Source organism: Neopsephotus bourkii, unplaced genomic scaffold, assembly GCF_033783945.1.
Source record: "Neopsephotus bourkii isolate Nb327-2 ecotype Australia unplaced genomic scaffold, CSIRO-AGI_Nbou_v1 NB_1825, whole genome shotgun sequence".
NCBI classification, from domain to species: domain Eukaryota; kingdom Metazoa; phylum Chordata; class Aves; order Psittaciformes; family Psittacidae; genus Neopsephotus; species Neopsephotus bourkii.
Genome location: NW_026902298.1, coordinates 6,483,195 through 6,506,628, shown reverse-complemented (window position 1 = coordinate 6,506,628; position 23,434 = coordinate 6,483,195). Strand labels below are relative to the sequence as shown.

The following is a 23,434-nucleotide window of genomic DNA, read 5'->3' as shown; positions in this document are numbered from 1 at the left end:
ATTTTTATATGCCCCCTCCTCCACTATAATGTGTTGGTAGATATTCTAAATAGCAAGGACTGATGACTCAGAATAGTTATTTTATTCTTCCATTTCTATATTCTAACCTTAAGGGAAACCATAAGGAGTTACGCTTGCAGATTTTTTAGTTCATTATGTCTTCAGTTGGAATATAAATGGCAAAGCTCCTTCTTTAGGCTTAAGGCTTAAAACTCCTCTAAAAATCAGTACTGTTTATGATTAAGTAGCCTTTTATACTGGCTCAGAATTATAAGAACTAGAGTTTTCTATGGTATCATTCTGAAAACTACCTGTAGATATCTGTATGAAAGGAAGAGGAGCAAGATCTTAACTTTAATGAAATGCCCTGAGAGTCTGTAAAATGAAGACAATAATTCCTCAGCACAGTTCACAGTAATAGACATCCTCAAGATGTGAGACTGACAGACTGCCCGTACACACTAGGTGTTTCTCTAGTGCTAGCTCACACTTCAGTCCTCTGCCAGACTCCTGTAGACCCTGTACTCAAAAGGAATTTAAAAAAGAGAATCCCAGAAGGCTTCTGGTAGCTTTCTTACTGTGTTTAATATATAAAGACAAAATCTGGGCTTAGCTTTAGACAGCCTTGTAGTCAAAGACACACAGTATCTCTTCAGGGATGCATGGTGTCACCCATTCTGTAAGGTACTTTTATGTAAATACTAAACATACAAAATACTTTTTTTTTTCTCTAGTTTTTCAAATGTTCACAAAATAAACAAGGAGGGTCTAATCTTTTAGCTCTTTCCTGCAATTTTTTAAAGGAAGGAAAAAAAGGTTTGCTGCCTCAATCATAATTCCAGATTTCTGTAAGTGATATGCCGCTTGCATCCAAAATGCTCCCTCAGGTGTGACATCACTTCTCTCTAATAAAGATAATCTTGATTCTGACACTAGGCTTGGTATGGAAGTTGCTGGCACCAGGCAGGCAGGCAGGCAGGACTAAGGACTGGTCAGGTTTTTGTTTCTCTTTCTAGAGTAGGTCAGTGAATATGGCTCACGTGGCACGCAGGAAGATGTGAGCTGCTCCTGGAGAAAGGCTGATGCTTCGTATTTCCTCAATACTAATTTTCGTCTCAGTTTTGACTTCTTTGGTAAGTATTGTTTTATGGTATTTAAGCTCTTGTGCTTCTTGATTTTTTGCTTAAACAGGTAACTTTTAAAACTGTTTGAAATCCCCTGTACCAACTCTTTCCCCTCACAATCCATCAGAAAAACTAAAACCTGCTAGCTCAATTCAGATGAAAATCCATTCATTTCAGCAGGAATGAAGCCATCAGAAATAGACACCTTCAGCAGGTGGAGCAGAGAATTGAGTCTTTCACACACTGACATTTGAATTCCCTGTGATACAAGCCAAGACCTAGGGTAATCTGGTTTACCGAGACACGATAATCTACTATAATGTTCAACAATGTGTTGCTAACAGAAGGTTTAACATAACGCCTCAAACAAGCGCCAGATGGGTTTGTGTTTTCTTTGAATATGACAATTTGAAAGTGGTGATATGCTCTTTTGTAGTTATGTTTCATGATTTCAGGTATTAGTAGGATATACTACAGATGCTGATGTAATGGAAAGAGACAGGCAATATGTTTTCACTACAACTGCAGTATTTTAGGTACTCTAGTAAAAAATAAAACAGACAATGAGCCAGGCTTCATCTATGGAATGTTTAGGTTATTTATTTTTAGGAAATGTATGTTCTGTGAAGCTCTTTCAATATTGGTGATTGTAATTATCCTATGATATGTATAAGGAAAATTCTCATAGAATCATAGGTTAGGGTTGGAAAGGACCTTAAGATCATCAAGTTCCAACCCCCTTGCCATGGGCAGGGACACCTTGCTCTAAACCATATTACCCAAGGCCTCGTCCAACCTGGCCTTGAACACTGCCAGGGATGGAGCATTCACAACCTTCCTTGGGCAATCTATTCCATTGCCTCACCACCCTAACAGGAAAGAATTTCCTCCTTATATCCAATCTAAATGTCCCCTGTTTAAGTTTTAACCCATTAACCCTTGTCCTACCACTACAGTCCCTAATGAAGAGTCCATCCCCAGCATCCTTATAAGCCCCCTTCAGATATTGGAAGGCTGCTATGAGGTCTCCACGCAGCCTTCTCTTCTCCAGGCTGATCAGCCCCAACTTTCTCAGCCTGTCTTCACGTGGGAGGTGCTCCAGTGCCCTGATCATCCTCGTGGCCTCCTCTGGACTTGTTCCAACAGTTCCATGTCCTTTTTATGTTGAGGACACCAGAACTGCACACAGTACTCCAGGTGAGGTCTCACGAGAGCAGAGTAGAGGGGCAGGATCACCTCCTTCGACCTGCTGGTCACACTCCTTTTGATGCAGCCCAGGATACAGTTGCTTTCTGGGCTGCAAGCGCACACTGAAGCTGGCTCATGTTCATTTTCTCATCGACCAGTACCCCCAAGTCCTTCTCCGCAGGGCTGCTTTATCATCACTGAGAGTAGAATCATAGAATCACTTATGTTAGAAAGTACCTTTAAGATTTAATACAACCATTAACTTAACACTGGGAAGACCACCCTAAACTGTGTCCCTAAGCACTACATCTACACATCTTTTAAATACCTCCAGGAACAGTGATTTCACCACTTCCCTGAGCAGCCTGTTCCAATGCCTGACCACCCTTTCAGGGGAGGAATTTTTCCTAACCTCCAATCTAAACTTCCCCCGGTGCGTTTCCTCTTGTCCTTTCACTTGGTATGTGGGAGAATAGACCAGCACTCACCTCACTACAACGTCCTTTCAGGCAGCAGTACAGAGTGATAGGGTCTCCCCTGAGCCTCTTTTTCTCCAGCCTAAACAACCCCAGTTCCCTCAAACAGATCTGGTTTCCTCAGTCTCTAGATCCCTCTGCAGAGCCTTCCTACCCTACCACCCAACTTGATGTCATCTGCAAACTGAGTGAAGGTGCACTCGATCCCCTCATTCAGATCATTGATAAAGATAATAAATGAAAATGGCCCCAGTATTGAGCGTTTGGGAACACCACTTGTGACCAACCACCAGCTGGATTTAACTCCATTCACCACCCCACTTTGGGTGCAGCCATCCAGCCAGTTTTTTACCCCGTGAAGAGTGCACCCATCTAAGCCATGAGCAGCCAGTTTCTCCCAGAGAATGCTGTCAGAAATGGTGTCAAAGGCTTTACTAAAGTCTGGGTAACCGTAGCCACAGCCTTTTCCTGATCCACTAAGTAGGTCACCTTGTCGTATAAGGAGATTGCATTAGCCAAGCAGCACGTGCCTTTCCTAAACCCATGCTGACTAGACTTGATCACCTGGTTGTCCTGTATGGGCCAAGTAATGGCAGTCAAGATGATCTGCTCCATAACGTTCCCCAGCACTGAGGTCAGAAGAACATGCCTGTAGCTCCCCAGATCCTCCTTCCAGCCCTTTCTGTAGGTGGGCATTACATTTACCAACCTCCAGTCAATTGGGACCTCCCTGGTTAGCCAGGACTGATGATCAATAATGGAAAGTGGCTTGGTGAGCACTTCTGCCAGCTCCCTCAGCACCCTCATATGGATCCCATCTGGTCCCATAGATTTTTTATCTGTGTTTAAGTAATGTAGGAAGTCACTGACCATTTCCCTTTGGATTATGAGAGCTTCATTCCACTCCCAGAATCCTTGGGCATCTGAGGCAGAAAAGGCATTAAGTACATCAGCCTTTTCCTTATCCTTTATTACTATGTTTTCCCTGCATCCAATAAAGGATGGAGATTCTCCTTAACCCTCCTTCTGTTGCTAATGTATTTATAGAAACTTTTAAAATTGTCTTTTACAGCAGTAGCCAGATTAATTTGGTCTTTGGCCCTTGTACTTTTCTTCCTGCATATCCTAAAGACATCCTTGTGGTCCCCCTGAGTGGCCTGCCACTTCTTCCAAAGGGCCTTTTTCTTTCCTGTGTTCCAGCCAAATTTTCCTGTTCAGCCAGGCCTGTCTTCTTCCCCACTGGCTTTTTTCTGACTCATGGGGACAGCCTGCTCCTGCACCTTCAAGAGTTCCTTCTTGAAGTAAGTCCAGCCTTCATGGAATCCTTTGCCTATCAGGACTGTTCTATATGCAGAGCAGAAGGGCAGTATCTACCGTTGCAGTTATCCTTGTATTGTGCAGCTTTGGGAGAGCTTTCTGTTCAGAAATAATCCAGGCCTACATACCATGAAAGTTAGATTCTGGTGTTTTCACAGGATAGTCTGGAATCCAGACTAAATATGGGTTAAACCTTAGGCATCCACCTTCTGGATGGAAGCATTATGCTTTTATGTAGAAGATGAGAATGAGAAGAGGAACTTTTCATTTTAAGATGAAACAAAGCAAACACCCCACTGTGGGGTAGCTTATTGGAAGATGCTGTGAACACCCGTTTTTCAAGCTGTGCTACAATGCAAAGAATGTAGGATTCACAGGAACAGAAGCTCAACACGCAAAAAGTAGCTTGAGGTTGTGGCTTAGTGACTTGCAGATTGCTAAAACTGGGACTGAGTTGCTGCTGAATTGGTTGCAGGAGCTGCATAGCTCACAGATGTCAACATAGTCTTGCTGAAAAGAGGCGCCTAAGATGCACTTATTACTATTACTATGTTTTTGAGATCATACTTGGCAGCTAGGTATGAATATAACCCAGTAAACAAAGCCTCTGGTTTTAGTATGCACTTAGGCTTCTCTTGTTAAATATGGGATCTTTGGTGCTTGCTGTGAGTTTGCTGCCATGAATTTTGTGCTAGACTGCAGGAGCAAAAAAAGTAGTTTTAGTGCTGTACTGTTAAAAACTTGGTAAAGGCTTGAGGTTTGTAACCCCTTGGTCTATGACTGCTCTCCCGTGGCTACTTCTGGTGCGAGTCCGGACAGTGGTGACTCTCTATTGCCACCTAGTGCTCCAGCCACAGCTGAGACAATACACCACATCGACTCTCAAGGCAGAAGGCAAAAGCAAGTGATTGGTTCTTCCAGAGCAAAAGCCTGATCACTAATTGGATAGTACGTTTATGGGGTTCTTAATACTTTTCTAAGCTTCTAATACTTTCTGAGATTAAAGGAACTTTCCTGGTACTGGGTGTTTTCAGAGAGAAAAGAGGAAGCAGAAGAAGCAAGACAGGCACTTCTAGAGGATTCACCACCACCACCTAGTGACTTGGACACTTTCACGGTAGAAGAGCCTTTCTTGGGTAAAGGACTTGATCTTTTGTCTCCCATGGTCCTAAGAGAGTGCCCTACTCACCAGCCCTGCTGCTTTTCTGGGGTTAGCGTGCTTGTCTCTTTCTAGGTTATGTTCAACCATTTCACCCTAGAACCAGAACACGCAGGTTACCACTTCTATTGTAGAGTGTTCCTCATCAGTTTGTTTAAAAATAAAAACAAACAAAAAAAAATCCTTCTCATGATTTAATAGGTGGGAAACTGAGATAGATGGGTGCAAAGACTCACCCAAGACACAGAGTAGGAAGAACACTCCAGGTTCACAAACCTTGCTCTTCTCTATTAGATAATACAACCTCTGTTAGGCACACTGGAGAAAATGATAGTGCCTGTCCAGCTCACTGCTCCAAAATGACACCATAGGGTCATTCTAGTAGTGAGGGATGGAGCCAATAAAAGAGATAGAGCTATTAAGTGAAGCCAGTCAAATTCAAAACAAACAAAAGGGGTAGTTGCTGCAATAGATAGTAAACAGATCTTACAGATACAAGAAATTTTACCTGTAATTCAAGGGAAGGCTGGAAAAGTACTTGAAAGAGACATCAGTTGAAGGTTACCGAAGAGACATACTAATTTTGGGGAATAATCTTAGCTGGAAGGAATCACATATTGAGAGGATGTAGAAATATCATACAGGGTTGCTCTGTTCTCTTTTTTCGCCTGAGTGCCTGCTTACATCTACAGTTAAAGACAGAGTATGAGGCTACCTAAGTCCTTGGTCCCTACCAATACAACTGCTTTTGTGATGAGGACAGTTGGCTTCAGTGGCACCATTCAGAAGCACAGCTCCTTCTTGGGCTCCCCCGTTGTGGTAATCTGAGTGGTACAATGTGACGTTCTCCTTGCCAACACCTCCTCTACACAGCCAGCCCAGTTTTGCTGATAAAATGTTCGAGGGGACAATAACCTTGTTCTGTATGTCCAACTGAGCTGAGTTTTGCAGCAGGCACACGGGTGAAGTTCCCTTACACCAGTGTCTTCGCATTGAAATCAGGGTAGCCTAGGATGGCAAAAAGCCCCTCATGTTCAGAGAATGTCTCTATTAAGACTGCTATCACTTTTTGTGCAGGGAATGAAGCCAAGACATATACTCTGAGTGCCTACCACTGCCGGCAACAGTGATGGCCCAGCTACAAACCTCCAGTTGCTGAGCACAATCATTAAATAACAACAAAAAGACTCCTTTTTTTTTTTCACTAATTCATGAAAGAAGTTGGATTTCCTGTATCTGTCAGTATATATCAGCTTAATTTTCTTCACTTGAAGTAATCACAGCCGTCGATTGCTTCAACCAAGAAAGAATAGGAAACCTACATGAACAACTGCAACTGTGAAAACTCATTTACTGCAGATAAAGGGGCTAATGTGAAAAGCTGCAAAACAGAACAGGCTCAATCTAGTCAGATCTTATAAATAGCTAGGCAACCTATTATTGCCAATAACATATTTCTTTTTCAATCTCCCAACACTATATTACATTTCATAGAAAAAAAGAGTAAAATATGTAGCATTTTGTAGGATGTTATTTTGTTAAAAAAACCAACAAACCCCCAACAATAACAACAAAAAAAAACAACACCCAACAACGTAAAACTTGGTTCAGAGCAACGATAAAAGACTGGAGTGTGGAAACAAAGCAAGTAAGGACAGTTCACTGCTAAAATCTCTGGACAAAACTTTATTGTGTCCTGACAGATACTAACTTCTGTTGTGTGCAAAGCTAGCTCATCTTCTATTACCATCACTATTACTTTCTATTACCTTCATCTTTGCTACTGTCTTTAGCATGAATTTGTGTCAAAGGAAATTATGTTGGGTTTTTTCTCTGTTAGAGCAACAAAATGATGTTTGGGTCCTTAGAATAACTGATCTTCTGCCTTCTTTGAGAAAGCAAGACAGGAAATTGAAGAATGAAAATAAATGAATGCAAACAAAAACCCACGTTCTGTTAAGCTTTTTTGTTTGCTTTGGTTTTGTTTCATATTCACCAGGAGATCAGTTGAATTAAAACTAATAAAACCCCCTAAAACACAAAGAAATGAACTAAAAAAAAAAAAAACAAAAACAAAAAAACCAACCAAAATACCCAAGAGCAAACAACAAGCCACAGAACAGAAAAAAGTTCTATTTTGAAATGTAAGGCTCAAGATATTACAGAAGATACTAAAAATATCCAGCAGATATATCAAGTGAATAAAATTGGCACTGTTGCAGACTATGGGACATACTCAATGCCAGTTAGCCAAGAGATCTGATTAGCTATGACAAGATGCATCTTGTAGCTTTGCCCTGTACAGAATAAGGCATTTAAACAGAGCAGAGCATCTTGAGCAGTACAAATGTTGAGATCTCCTCTTATGGAAATGCAGACACATAGGTCATAATTTCCACAGTGATTTACTCAACTGCTCTGTGGGGCTCCAGATGAAGGACTCTCAGCATGTGACAGCTACACAACCAGAAACAAGTACATGTAAAGCATGTACGTGCAAACTAGTTACAGATGCAAAACCAAATCAAATCTAAGCCCTTTATTACTGCTATGTACTCTTAGGGGTTCCTGTGTTCAACTCCCAAATATAGTAGGAGATGCTAAGACAGTCTTGGAGTTCTATAAAATTGGATCTGATGCACTGCAGTAAACACAGTATATGGGAACATCTAATATGAGGAGCACTTATGTTGACAAGTTCCCAATGCTTCTAACATTCTCTGGAGTCTGTTCATTATGATGTTCTTTTCCCTTCTCTTGTTTTCTGTTTCACCAAGGAAGAAAACAGATGATACTTGATGAAAATGGCCATTATAACCTTTCAGTGAGGAAGAGTCTTACCCTTTTTTTTCTGAGATTTTGGAAGCCTTCATCACTGTACATGCATAAGGAGATGAATGTCTTTAGAAGCTTTTATCAGTCTGTGCCATCTGCTTCTTTTGGAAACAAGGTCTTAATGCAAAGCACACTGACATGATTCATCTTATAATGAAACTCACAGGTTTGTAAACAGCGTGTAAACAGATAAGTAAATAAAATGCTTTTATAGGAAGCAATTGTGTATTTTCTTCTGAACTATTGGGTGGTTTGTGTTTCAGTTCACTACAGACAGCATGTAATGATCATTTCCTGGATTAAGGTATTTGCTGAGAACCAGTAAAAGCCTTGCGAAATGACTAGACAAAAATCCTCTTTTCTGTCTGGGCCTGTGAGTCCAGCATTGTGATGTCCTGTGATGTCCAGCACTGAAAGTAGATTATGAAGTGTGCAGTTAATGTTTCATGCTTGGGATCATAATCATGGTGAGACAGTCAAAGGGAGGGTGGTAGGCATAGACATACCCAGTATAATCACAGGATCATTTATGTTGGAATTTATCTCTAGAGATCATGTAGTCCAACCCTCCTGTTTATTCAAAGAGGGGTCAACTACAGAAGGTTTTCAGGGTGATGTCCACACAAGTTTTGACTGTTACAGCCCTGGAGACTCAACAGCCTCTCTGGGTGACCTGTTCTAATAAGAAATGGTTTACAAGATATTTATTAGGGAATAGGGGGAAGACTGTCAGAAGAGAAGATCTCAGTGCAGATTAGAGTAGATGGGGCTTTGTTTTATTTATGTTTGTGACTTCAGATTCCTTGTGGCAGCAGAATCTGAACAGTCATTGACTGGACATAATGGTCTGAGCCAAAGACAGAAACTGGACCAACAAACATTTACAGACCTGGGCAGCAGAGGTTGGAGTGTGGTGAAGGCTGCACCAAAAGAGGGAAGAAGTGCCACATCCTATCAAAAACAATGTTGGAAACTAACTGGCTTTAGCAAGGCCAGAATTTTCCTCCTTATCCAGATACTCAAACACTAGCTTCAGCTTGCCCTTACCCAGGTTGCAGAATCTTTTTCCACATGCTGCTTGGATGATCTTTGAGAACTGTGATCTGCAACCTGCCATTCGGAATAACTCCTTGTGGAAGTACTAGCTGCAGCCCAAAGGAGCAATCTGGTAGTCCGTGATCCAGAAAGAGCAGTGGGTGACTTCCATCTGCATGAAGTACCGAGTCACATCTCTTTTACTGCATAAATAGACCAGCAAACTGGGTCAAATCAATGTCAGTTTTACTAAATCAGGATCAAATGGAAATCACTTTTGTATATATTACATGAGAATGTTCTGTCTGAAGGTCATGTACTTCAATATCTTGTTTGCTCTCCATAAGCAGCCCAGGTATTCTTGCTTTATATTTAACCATGAAGCTGACCATGTAGCATGTTTTACAATCTCTATGGTCCTAGCCTACCAGGTGTTTCATAAGAGTGACAAAGAGGATTACATTGTTCTGAGATTATCAAAATAAAGGTGTAATTACAGGATCTCAAATTAGCTCATTTTTGACAAGGCTGCAAGTTTTCTTCACTGCAAGCTCGCATTGGTAGCTCATGATCAGCTGCTTGTCTGCCAGGACTCCTAAATCTTTTTCCACCAAGCTGTTTTCTAGCTGCACGTACCCCAGCATATATCGGTGCCTGGAGTTGTTCCTCCCCAGGTACAAGACTTGGAATCATAGAATCGTAGAATAGTTAGGGTTGGAAAGGACCTTTAAGAACATCTAGTTCCAACTCCCTGCATTTCCCTTTGTTGAACTTCATGAGGTTCCTATCAGACCATTTCTCCAGCCTGGCCACATCCTTCTGAACGGCAACACGATCTGATGCATTAGCCACTCAGTTTGCATCTTCTGTGAACTTGCTGAGGGTACACTCTGCTGCATCATTTGTGCAGCAAAACAGTATTGGTCCCAGTACTGACCTTTGAGGCACACTACTAGTGGCTTGCCCTCCTACTGGACTTTGCATTACTGGTCACAAGTCCTCAGTCCCAGTCATTCAGCCAGTTTTCAATTTACCTCACTCTCCACTTATCTAACCCCTACTTTGTCATGTGAATGTTAGAGGTGATAGTGTCAAAAGCTTTACTAAAGTCAAAGTAAACAACATCCAGTGCTCTTCCATCATGCTAATCATGTCATTGTAGAAGGCTATAGTGTTGGGTCGGCATGATTTTCCATCTGTAAATCCATGCTGATTACTACCACTCACTTTCCTGTCTTCCATGTTTTTGAAAATGGTTTCCAGGATTAGTTTCTCCATCAACTATTCATTACCTTATTAATGAACCAGAAGTTGTACCTTCTTATAACAGCCTGCAATTTTTTTGACTGCTTGTCTTCCAATCATTAATTAAGTCAAACTTTGCTAAGGTTATGATATAATTAATCCAAAAGGCAATAGCCAAGAATAAGACACTAATTGGAAATCTGTCACATATTCTCATAGGCTGAGGCTACCCAAAGGCTTATGATCCTGTCTTGGAAATAAAATACACATGAAATTTCTGGAAATATTGTGGAAGGCATTTCAGCTCTTCAAATAAGTTCATTTGGCCTCAGGGGCACTGGAAGCGTGTGGGGTAAAAGAAGCAATACATAGCTGCATCTCTTATGGTACATATCTCCCAGTCCTTCCTTTGCAGATGATTTTTATTTACATTTCATGAGTGAAGCACTGATGATCTGAAAGACCATAGCATTTTACTCAGAAGAGGATGCAAGATCAGCTTTGGTGAAGCTTTGAATAATGTATTTAGCTGATTCAGTGTAGTTACTATTTAGTTACCTGGTTAGTTATGTGGTTTAGTGTAGCTACCAATGAAGTTACCAATTTTATCTAGTAGTTAGCTACATTATAATAGTGTAGCTAGCTGGTTCCTGTAGGAAAGCTCCAGGAAAGTTCATCTCTGCTTTGGAATGTATACAAACATTCTTTGTGTAAACCAATTCACATCTGTTTTTTGTGAATTCTAACTGTGTAGAAAATAGAATTCAGCAATTTTGCACATAGGTGTAAAGTGGAGGCTGTTTCTGAACAGCTTGATGCCCAGAAGATCCTTGGTTTGTGAATACTTTGGGAAATCTGCTATTTTCATTCCATGCTTATGTAGAAGTAATGGTGTGCTGACTCTTCCTGCATATCTCTGTATTCAGTATGGTGAGTAACACCCACCACTCTTGGCAGCTCTTGGATACGTGAAGGATGCAGTCCTTAAGCCTGAACTCAGAACTGTCAACAGTTTCAATGAATGAGGGCTAAAAATGCCCTCAGCAACGAATGGCTTCCCTTCAGAGCAGAGTAGTAGCATTTACTCTGTAGTTTAATAACATAATAAGGAAACAGAAGAATTTTATGTGAAATGCTAAAAAGAGTGACCATCTATTTTAAAGGACAACATGGAAGGAAATACAAAGGTGTGTTAAAGTTGCATGTTGTTTTGCATTTGCAAAATCTGGTTTGGCTGAGTGAAGATGGAAATTCCACCTAAGGTGCTTTGTGAAACTTCCTCTGTAACAATCAAAAAATTACACCCTGTGCATTTCAGTAACGTCTGATGTCAAACAAGTTGGCTTGAATGCATGGTCTTTTGAACATAAATTCCCAGGAGTCTTAAGAACCATAAGCTGTACTTCACAGAAAGGAGGGATGGGATAGCTCCCAGTTGGCATGTAGTCACTATGCCACCTGTGTGTCTTTGCTTGCCTTAAAGCAGTTTTAATATAACATTGTTCTACTTGTCAGTAGAAAAGCTGAATAGAGTTGTCTACTTCTAAGTATATATTTAAAAAGTCCTAAAGACAATAACACTGATGAACTTCACGACGGGTGGATCTACACAGCATGACTAGCTTGAACAGACATTCTTTTAAAAGATATTTAATATATTTAAATCTATTTTAAACAATATTCAGTAAGAAGATTATTTTTACTTGAATAAAAAGTAGGAAGTAAAAATACTTTGATTGGATTACACATATTCATAGGTGACAGCCATCTGACATAAGGTCCTTTTTCCTATTTGATTCAAATGAAATGCAGTGAGGTACTTGGAAAAATTGCACTGGCTTTAGAATGAGAGGACATTGAGAATTTCAGGCAAGATTTGAGCAAATCTTAGAGTTGTGAGGGTGCCATTTATAGACCCCTGTCTTTTTTGCAGTGGTGTATTTTACAATTGAATGATAGTTCCAACTTACAATTAGTTAACATGATTATGTTTACAAGGTTGATGTACTGAGAAGATATTTTTCCTGTTAGTCAGATTGCTATCTCTACTGGCTCTTTGTGGTATTTCCTGACTACAATTGTCCTCGTTGTGTAAATATGGCAAGCTAAACCAACAGATGAACACATGTTGATCTACAGCAGAAAGATGATAATGTTTGTGGAAGTGTCATATTATAATCTTCATAGAGGTATTTAACCATTGAAAATGAGCCAAGTCCATAAAAAACACTGAATAATTGGTAACTGTCTAAGAAGGGTTATGTTTTATCTTCAGACATAATTTAAGCAGCATTTATTAAACAGTGTAACCAAATACCTTTGTAATTAACATATAATTTTAAAAGAATCATAACAATCAAGATCCTAGTCATATAATGAATGTGTTTAGGCTCTTATTATCTGTTGTCATGTCAATACATGACTGTCCCACAAGCAGCTGAAATGTCAGGAAAACGCTGGCTCTGTGGTATAGCTCAGTCCTTATCAGTACTGAGACTGAAAATAAATCAGAACATTCCAAAGCACTTAATGATGTTAAGGTTGGCAATGAAGTTGCACCCAGAGCAATTTAGACACATTTCTGTTGGCTTTTGCTGTCAGGAAATCTGTTTCTTGCCCATATCAAGGTGGGAGTTTAAAAACTAGAACAACCACTCAGATTGATTTTCAGGTAGATGAGAACTACCAGAGCATTTCTTCCTTTCAGCAAGGGAAAAAAAATAGTTTTATCAGCTCAGGATGACACAGCTGTTTTCATATATGTTCTTGGGAAAAGGGCAAAGTACTTGACAGTCTATATCAAGGTACCAATATCTGCTTATAAAGAATAACTTCTGAGAAGCTAAAATCTGGAGCATAAGTGAAGATACTGGCACTTGGAATAGATCTGAATTGGAGTAGGAGTAGAATTTACTCCTAGAGGCAAAGAACAGATTATCACTGATTCAATGAGATGAATGTAGTCTCTTATAACATCCTCAATAGAACGGTCCAAGCCATCTGGTGAATATACATCTGCTAAAATAGTTTTTAGAAATAATCTTTCAAAATGAGCTGTCCTGTGAGTAGATCCAGTCTCTTAGCTCTTTGCTTGATTGTGAATCCTTGAATCAAGAATAGAACTCAAGAATAGGTTCACTCAAAACCAGAACTTTCCTGCAGAGAGGTTAGGCCTCATGCAGTCAATGTGTCTTGCAAAGTAAATGCCAGTCCAGAGTCCAGGAGAGAGCTGGCAGCAAAGGGAATGATGCTAAGAAACATTAGAATTGCCATGCTACAGCTGCTAAAGGGTCCTTCTAATTTCCTGTATCAGGGGGTACATTTTCTTTGGTTATTTCAGGAAGATGAAAGGAAACTTATTCATACTCTAAGCTGGAAAAAAAAGGAAGCTGTCTGACTGTGTTAGTCGTGGACCTATGAAGAGCCTGGGTATGGTGTTGCAGGCAAACCATCACACTAACATCATGCTTTGGTTTTCTTTTTGGGTAGAGAGGACTTGTGCCAAATGAAATTCACAACATAAATATACCCTTGAATTCTTCCATTACATGTTCAAGGAAACCTTTATACTTCTCCAGTGCTACTAAATGCTTATCATTCCATTTTCTCTCAAGATAAGCACAACCTATGTAAGTTGTTCATTTAACAGCTTAACATTATACTCTAAAAGGTTCTTGGAGTTGATCTTGGTGACATACTACATATTTGCTTGTCAAGATACTGATCACTTCTTCTATAGGGTAGAAGAAAATTAAAATTTAGACCTATCATTCAATATGGTATTGCCAGGTGCTTCAAAGGAGGAACCCTATAGGTACCCTATAGCTGTAGAATAACCAGCTTCAGATTACCATTTTACCCTAATCCTTAGTTACTAGAGTTTGTTTTACATGTGCCACTAATACATTCCATACTTTCTCCAGTTTTGGTAGCATTAACTATTATGACTGTGAACACTCTAAATATTCATGGAAGAGACAGTAGTTCTTTAAATTTACCAAATTCCTGACTTCCACAGTTTGTTTAGTGTTTGAGACAAAGTGACCTCCATTTTAGCATTCTCCATCTCCAGATTATGCTGAACGTCTCCTTGGTCTCATGTCATGATTCTTTAGATGATGAGAAAATGGGTAATTCTATTCTACATTCTCTAACACTACCCATTATCTTATATACAGTGTCGTATAAAGCCATTTCTTATTGCTTTTGAAGAAACTATCTCCCCAGGATTCCGTGTGATACAGATTGATACAGAGGTTATTTTATTTTTCTTTATGATATTTCTGTACTCCTAAATTCTTCTTTAAATCCCATTAGACTGATAATTTCCTTACAAACTTTCTGCTTCCAAAATGTTTCAAAATTTGGTATTCTTTAGATTTCTTCTTATCTAGAACATTCTTAGGTCTGTGATTTTCACTTTTTCCAAACTTGCTTGTAAGGTTTACTTCCTTTTGCTGAGGAATACTTCCTTTGGTAATTTTCCTGATTTGCAAATGAATAATGGTAGCTTTTCACTTTACTCTTTTACATTTTGAATTCTTGAGAAGTTAACAATGTTTAACATTATTATTCTATAAGTGACTTTGAAGATTTATTTTCTTGGCTGGTTACTTGGTTTGAACCAAGTCACACAGCAAAGAGGATGGAATTAGTGATGAACTTACTCTGTCTTCTCTCCAAGATGAGAAGTGTAATTAGAAGTATGAGATGAGTCATGGGCACATGACTGAATAATTCTGGAAGTTATATAGAAAGATTTGGAGTATTGATCATTTGGAGATATTCTCTGAGAAGAGGTTTCATATGCTTCATGGACAGACTTCACCTAAGCATATGGGATACCAGCTTGCAATCCAAGCTGGCAGAATGAATAAAAAGAACTTGAAATTGAGAGATGGGAAAAGAGTCTGTGGAACAATCATTGAATTTCTTCATTTAACACCAAGGACAGGGGGAATTTTGGCTTCAGGAAGGTGGTGGCAACAAATATAGAAAAAAGGAGCTCAACGACTGAGGAGTTCAACTGGAGTAGTAATAAAAAATAGCAGTAGTTAGAAAAAGAACACCAGGAACCTATGCAACAAAATAGGGGATCTGAAATCAGTGAGAAATTAAAGCCAAACTTCATGGAAATAATAATTGTTAGAATGGGATCGCACCAGTGACCCAAGAAGATAAATATTAGCTGAAAGATGTATAATATTCATTAAAAAAATACTATAGTATCCTCATAACCTGGTAAAAGGCAAAATTACTTTTGGAGAAGAGTTTTCATAGAATCATAGCATCGTAGAATAGTTAGGATTGGAAAGACCCTTAAGATCATCTAGTTCCAACCTCACTGCCATGGGCAGGGACACCTCACACTAAACCATGTCACCCAAGGCTCTGTTCAACCTGGCCTTGAACAGTGCAAGGGATGGAACATTCACAACTTCCTTGGGCAACCCATTCCACTGCCTCACCACCCTTACAGTAAAGAACTTCTTCCTTATATCCAATCTAACAGGGGAAGTTTAAGTTCGAACCCACTACCCCTTGTCCTATCACTACAGTCCCTAATGAAGAGTCCCTCCCCAGCATCCTTATAGGCCCCCTTCAGATCCTGGAAGGCTGCTATGAGGTCTCCACGCAGCCTTCTCTTCTCCAGGCTGAACAGCCCCGACTTTCTCAGTTATCTTCATATGGGAGGTGCTCCAGTGCCCTGATCATCCTCGTGGCCCTCCTCTGGACTTCTTCCAACAGTTCCATGCCCTTTTTATGTTGAGGACACCAGAACTGCACACAATACTCCAGGTGAGGTCTCACAAGAGCAGACTAGAGGGGCAGGATCACCTCCTTCAACCTGCTGGTCACGCTCCTTCTGGTGCAGCCCAGGATACGGTTGGCTTTCTGGGCTGCAAGTGCACACTGCTGGCTCATGTTCATTTTCTCATCGACCAACACCCCCAAGTCCTTCTCCGCAGGGCTGCTCTGAATCTCTTCTCTGCCCAGCCTGTAGCTGTGCCAAAGGCACATTGTTTAAAGACAATGCTATGTTCAGGGATGTATGGAGGCACCTGCAGTAAGATATTACCTCTGTTTTAACAGGGAAATACTAATGGAAACAATTTAACGATGGGACATTGCAGCTCCGTACGTTCAAAGGAGATAATAAACACACTAATGGCTGTTGAGTTCTGGACATGTACCCTGTAGATTTCTCAATTTAGACTCTATTTGTCAGCATACCCTGGTCTTTGTTTTGATAAAGAACAGAGACATTCCTGAAGAGACTGTCATAGAAAATAAGGTTGCATTGAAAGCAGATGATGCTATTTAGTTTAAATTAAATGGAAGAATAAACAAACGAGACATAACTTAGAAGAGGTTTTGAACACTTGATAAATAAAAGAAGCTAATTAGGAAAGTTAAATCAACTATATTGAGGAGCTTAGGGACTTAAGTGAGGAATAAGCTTGGCATTTCTTCATATTAAAGATAGAAAAATATTCTCTGGAGCTTGCATCCAAACAGCGGGACAAAAAAACTCAAAACAACAAAGTTCCTGATCTAACTAGAGAAAAAGTTGTCTTGGCAAGGATACTAGTGGCAAGAAATGAGGCTACAAGGAACCAGGAGAGATTATGCCCACAAAAGAACACTGCTAGAAAAAGTGAAATTGAATAAAGGGGGAACTGACAAAACCCTTAAACTTCATTGGCTTTGCAAAGACTTCTAAAATTAATCAAATAACCTTTAACCACATTAACAAAGTTAAAAAAGAATGAGGAGTTACTGGGGAAGGAGCCATCTGAAATCAACTTAAAATGGCTGCTGGTTTGAAGAAAGATTTTGCTAGTTTTTAAAAAGGACAATAATATTGGGGACAAAGCAGGCTGGCAAGTGAGAAATTGATGTATCTGCAGTAACTCACAAGGACCTGTAAAAAGGTCTCTGGTTCTGTGGTCCTCACTGCCAGTAGGGATGTGCTAATTTCTGTTAGGTTGTGTGGCAGAGAGCTTGGCTCCCATATGCACAGTTTTGCCATGACTCACCTGCAGTTTTGGTGCTCTCACACTTTACTACTTATTCCTTCACTCTTGCTATGGCGCTGGCCCAACTGCTGTTTCTTTTCACATGAATGGTGCTAGCAATAAATCAGAAAAATAATTAGTCAGGGAGTAATGACAAAACTAAAACAGTGTTGCCACCTCTGGGAGATTAATTTGCCTACCATAGAGTATGTGCTTTGGGTTGTATTTAAAGTATCAGATCAGCTGCAAAAGAAGAACATATAGAGAAATCTTCTGGCTTCTTAACTGTAGGCAAGGCCACAGAAAAAAAATTGGAAGAAAATAAAAATTAAAGATGCAGGTAAAGACAAACGGAATAAAATTCAATGTAAGCTTATACAAAGTGCCTGTACCAAGTAGTCTGATCATCTTTATTAAATAAAAGCTGGACTTGGATGTTCTGTACTTGGGAGTTTGCTCTAAACTGATCTAGCCTTGGAAGCACATATGCTAGGATACCACACACGGTCTGTTGCCACCAGTGTCTGGATGGTGATGACAGAAAATTTTTGGACCAAAGTGAGATAACCTACATTGAACTAATTCTGTCTGGTTCAGAAGTATTATGTCACAAAATACAAAGAGAACTAATGAAATTTTGGGATAACGCCAAGTTGAGCGCACACACTCATATGGGGACATGTCAAGGACTATTTTCCCTTAAGGACTAAAAGAACAGAAGGTGGACAGTGTATAACAGCATGAGGGGTGAGGTCAGTTACTGAAGGAATAATAATTGTGTGGACTGAAAAGACAAGAAAAAGAAGAGCTGCACTAGCAAGTGACTACACCAAGAGAAGTCATCTACGTGATTCTGTCTCACTAAAGGAAAATGTGGCTTCAACGTATAGCAAGTCTATTTTGTCCATCCAGGAAAGTACAGAACAGAATTGAATATTATTTTTCTTGAAGTTATTGGTGTTACTTCACCTGCATTACTATGAACAGTTCAGTTTTCTCTTGTCCAAGACAGATTAATTCAGCTGGGATTTAACTGAAAGGCTTAAAACAATCAGGGAAATTAAGAGCCTTGTTAGTTACAGGGAACTAAAAGCATTTGGCTTGTTCACCATGGAAAAACAAAGGTAGAGAGGTGTTGATTCTTCATTAATATATCACAAGAGTTCTTACCAGATACATAAATGATCCATCCAAGTTAAATGACGATACAAATAAAAATATCCACTATACACTAGCAACAAAGAAGTATGACATTCAAATAAAAAAAATGTTTGAACCACATTATTATTACAAAAGTATAGGAGAGCTTTATTTTAAGCGAAGTTCAATGAACTTTTGTGAATGCTGAAGTAATATTCCCATGTTCCATTTCTTGATACTAAGCAGCTTCAAGGCTCAATCCTGAACATGAGAGAGAACATGAAGGCCAAACACACAATCCCAGGGCTGCGAATTCCGCAGATCCACGGTTCAAGAAGTCAGGAGTACAAAAGCTGAAACCATAACAGTGGGATCTCATGCTCTGCTCCTCAAAATATATTCTTGTCAGCACCACTACTGATATTAAAAGACAACCACATTGAGTGGTTTCCAGACCCACGAAGCATATTGAACATTTTAGTTGTGTCAGTAATGATTTTTCTTTTTCTCTCAGTCTTATTTGGATCAATATGATCAGTAGGAAGACAGTCTGTGAGGTGGAGGAAAATATGTACACATAAAAATGCAAGTTGACATGTTACTGGAAGAATGACATAATTCTGACTTCATATGTTGACTTCTTCTCACCCAAACACAGGTGACTATGCTGAGGTAGTCCCTCTTGATTCTCCTTGTTTTTACTGAAGAGGAATAAACACTTTCATGGATTGAATCATGTCATCCTAAAGTAGATGTCAAAAGTAAGTTAGATTAACTACTTCCTGAAAATGCTTATTTTTCTCAATTGATTATAACGGGAGCCCAAGGGAAGAAGCTCAGAAACAGGCATCTCCACTGTAGTGTTCTAAGCGAAGAATTCCATCCAAGGAGACAGCTGTCCTCTATCCCAGTGGACAGGAATAATAGGGGAGGAATAAAGGAGAAAGAGAACTGATGTGGCCAAGGAGATGAAGAATAAGTGAAACCAGAGTATAGCAATGGAGAAAACATACCATTACCTATATTACAGACATATGGAGTAAAGGTTATGGCATGGAAAAAGGCTACTAGACGTGGTTATATTGCCCAACATGTTTATTTAGGAGACAGACAAATACTTTGTTACAATTCTATGAGCAGGAATGTTTTGTGTTGTACAGATGTACATATGAGAAGTATTGTCCATCTCTATAGCCACGCTCAAATTAGATAGAAGCAAACACGAAACACAGCCACGTTCTTACAGGTAAACAGAAAACAACCAAAACCATGAATTTTGACGTATTTTGTGTTGCAACAGCACATTGCCAATGGAAATCAGGGTCTCATCCTGCTGTGTTAGCTGTTATACATAGAAAGGAAAATAGTGGATAGAGTGAAAAGTGTTGTGCAATGCACTAAAAAGATCACTTTCTGGATTCTTTGGCAGTGCACAAAAGTTAACATTAAGCCTTCTGACTAAAGTCCTCACTGGTCTTTAAAATTATATTGAGTTTACGTGACTAATTCTCACCTCTCACCTGATTTTATGCTGGCTTTAAGGCAAATGAAATACAAATAGTTTCCTTTATCTCTCACTTGTGGGAGATGCCCCACCTTCTGAAATGTGTCCTACCTAGTTCTTACCCCAGCCCATAATGTTATGCTTATAGCTATGGCTATACAAATGTATCCTGAAAAACCTTAAAAGCATCTAGTGGTTTTGATTGACTTGATGCACATTCAGGATGCTTGGTCATCCAATAGTGGTTGTTGAGTACATGTAAACTTCAGCACTTCAAAAGTTTAGCACTTTAAAAGCTGTCTTCAACCAGGCATACTCATTTGAAGACACCCAAAATCAATAGTTGCTTTGGAAAATTCATACCACATTTGACATTTTAAATAGAAAGACAGGATAATTTATTTTACCATTTAGATATATAAAGCTTTATTTAATTTTATAGTGTGCTGGACAAAGTTACTCACCTCCCAGAATAGAAATTATGAAATCATTAATTTCTGTAAACTGAATCCTTTTTAGAGATCAGAAAATTGCTCAGCCTCTCACAGAAAGACTGGGTGCAGTTGTGCAAGAGGACAAGCATGTTGATTCATACCAATTAGGCTATGCATTACTTGGAAGAACCTTCACAAATCTTCCCTTCCCCCTCCAAAAACAAATTTAGACGTGGGAAAGAGGCTTCTGTATGCTATGAAACAATCCTTCCATTGGAAGGCTGGCAAAATTCCCACTGTTTGAGGAGTGAATGAGCAATCTTTAAAAGCACTAATCCTACCAATTCTCCATTTCTCTTCTGCTGGGCTTAATAGTTACCAGCATAAAGGCTAATGGGTTATTTTATTTCACTCCATTCTTGTGTCTCTCATTATATAACAGCATTAAAATACATTTACTTCTGATCATGCTTTAATTTAAGGAGAGTGATGCATAATTACATTGTTTGCAATTATCAGATTTCTCTGTAAAGCTTAGCTCAGAATAGTGTTGATAAATCCTGGAAACATGCAAAGAAAGCCCTGTTGTGCTTTCTTAAGGGAAAATTACTGTTTGTACTAGAGAAGTGGGCAGACCTGCTTAATTTATTCCCTGCACACCTGTGGCTTATTTGAAGTCCCAAACTCTCATCCAAAAAAATCTCTCATTAGCTTCTTCAAGGAGAACTGAGTGTTCGTGGTGCTATAGCTTTTCCTTTTTTCTTTGGTCATCTGGACCTTGTCACAACCATTCCACTAGCTTCATCTTGTTCCTCTCTGACACCCCTTATTAGAAGTCTCGCTCCTTTCATGCCATAGTTCCTCATTATTTCACTTTCCACCACATCCACTCCTCCTATGAGTACAAACATGTTGTTTCTGGTTTGCTCAGAAAAGGATCCCTGTAAGTCAACCTCCCTGTCCATCCTCTTTATCCTTATCAGAGGCTAAGGGCTCCCAAATACTACCTTGGCTCCCCCCCACCTCCCTATTCCCTCCTTCACTCCATCCACATCAGTCTGTATTTCTCTTCCACTCTGCTCCCTTCTTATGAAATTTTCTTATGAAAAATACTTCTGTGGACATTTACCAAACTATCCTTTCAAGCTTCATCCCCAAGAGCCATCTCTCCCTGATGCAAAAATATGAACTGGCAATTTAAATAGTATTTAAGTTTAGGAAGACTATTCAGAAGGGACTCCCTACTATTCTTCACGGTCCTTATTAAAGATGAAGAGATCCTAGGGTCAGTGACAGCACATTAAGGATGCTCTTACCAGATCAATTAATAGATATTTCAATTAGGCAAGACCATCACGTGTTATTTCAACAGCGTTAGGACGCCACAGAGCGCTTTGATCTGCATCCTGAAACATACACTTCGAGGCATAACTCTTCCCGTCCAAATTCTCCCCTCTTCTGCCGTTTGAACCAAGGAAACGGCTCAGGTAAGAACCGCACTCCGCCTCCCTTTCCTCCTGGGCGGAATTTGGTTCCTCAGGCTGATCGCGCTTTCCAGCGAGAGCCGGTTCCCTAGGCGCTCGCCTCCGAAACACAGGAGCGAACCCCTCCGGGAACCCGCCTTCCCCCTACGGGGGGGGGGGGTCTGATAACCCACATGGGTCCCGAGAGACGGAGGTCCCCCCCATCCCGCTGTGCCCGGCGGAGCTGAGGGCTCCGGCTCCCGGGCGTGCTGCCTTCCCCAGCTCGAACCGAGAAAGGCTTTACCGACCCGTGTAGGGCTCTGCTGCTCTCGCTAACGCCTTGGTCCCTGGAACGTGCAGCGCATGCACGAGCCAGAGGACTGTGCCCCTTACCGCTCCTTTCCCGTTTCTCCCCAGATCCCACCTGTAGCTGCCCTCAAGCTGGTAGCTCCTCCGTGGGGTGCGATCGCTCACCCCCACGGTTTTGTGACCCGCCGGCATTCCTGGGGTGCAATGAGGCTTGTAATGACTAGGGAGAGGAAGTCCTATCCCTCTATAAACTGCCTGTTTCTAAGTATGATTTAATTTAAAACAAGGGCGAACGAGTTCCTTCTGCTGTCAGCTGGAGCTAGTCACTGCGCGGGAAACACGAAAGCACTCGGGAAGCTACACACACACACTCACAAAAACAAACCAACGCAAAACAAACAAGAATCACCCGGGAAAGCCAAGTTCTCCTCCCTCCCCTCTGGGGAGGAAGAAGCCCGCTGCCTTCGGGTGCGGAGCTGTGCCGGTACTACTCGGAGCCCACTAGCTTCAAGCTCAGGGGATGTAGTGCCTCAGATTACTTTCATCTCTCAGCAAAGTTTGGCACCCCGTTCAGGACAGGAAGCAGCAGCAGCAGCTTCGGGAACTGCTTGGTGCTATGAGGACCTTAGTAGATACACCACTATTTCGAGGATAGCACATTACACTGCAGCGGTACCCAGCACCAGCCGAGCGCGGGGACGCGGGCAGCACCCGCCGAGCTCCGTGCATCAGATAAGAGCCAGCGGTATCAGCGAGACGGGGCGACAGGGGAAAGCATCCCATGCAGCGGGACAGCCGGCAAGCGGAGCACAGGCTGGCAGGGAGGCAGATCCGAGAAGATGGTGCTGACTACAGAGTTTTGTAGTTTGACACACGTATAATCAGCCCAGCAAAGGTGAGAAGGGAAAGCAAATAAGTTTAGCAACTGAAAAACCTAGAGCCACATTACAGCACACAAATAAAACTAAAGACACGGTTCAAGAGAAACACCCCCTTTATTTGCTGCTTTCTGGTTGAAGGATATTCGCTGAGGAGTAAGGATAATTTTGCCAAAGACTATCGTAAACTCCGATGAAAAGCGGGCTGTGCCACTTTCCCACACAATCACAGCGTCTTCAGAAGTACCTTAAGTAAGTTTTAAAGTTCCTTCTTTCTTCCTCCGACCGCGCTCTTTGTCTCCGGGACT

General features: G+C 40.7%; 1 protein-coding gene across 3 annotated transcripts in view; it reads right to left on the bottom strand.

The window, feature by feature from the left end:
• MTNR1B (melatonin receptor 1B) overlaps window positions 1–23,434 on the bottom strand; it is a 30,600-nt gene that overhangs the window by 6,583 nt on the left and 583 nt on the right. The window contains exon 2 of one of the 3 annotated variants that reach the window (XR_009723961.1): window positions 5,295–5,360. The exons of 1 other annotated variant lie outside the window; for it this stretch is intronic. Coding sequence is in view for 1 of the 2 variants with exons in the window: in XM_061343825.1 (XP_061199809.1) it covers window positions 17,498–17,511 (14 nt within the window). In the remaining variant the exon portion in view is untranslated. Of the gene's footprint in view, window positions 1–5,294; window positions 5,361–16,783; window positions 17,512–23,434 lie in introns of those variants that run through there. One more of the 3 variants, XM_061343825.1, reaches the window with a different exon arrangement.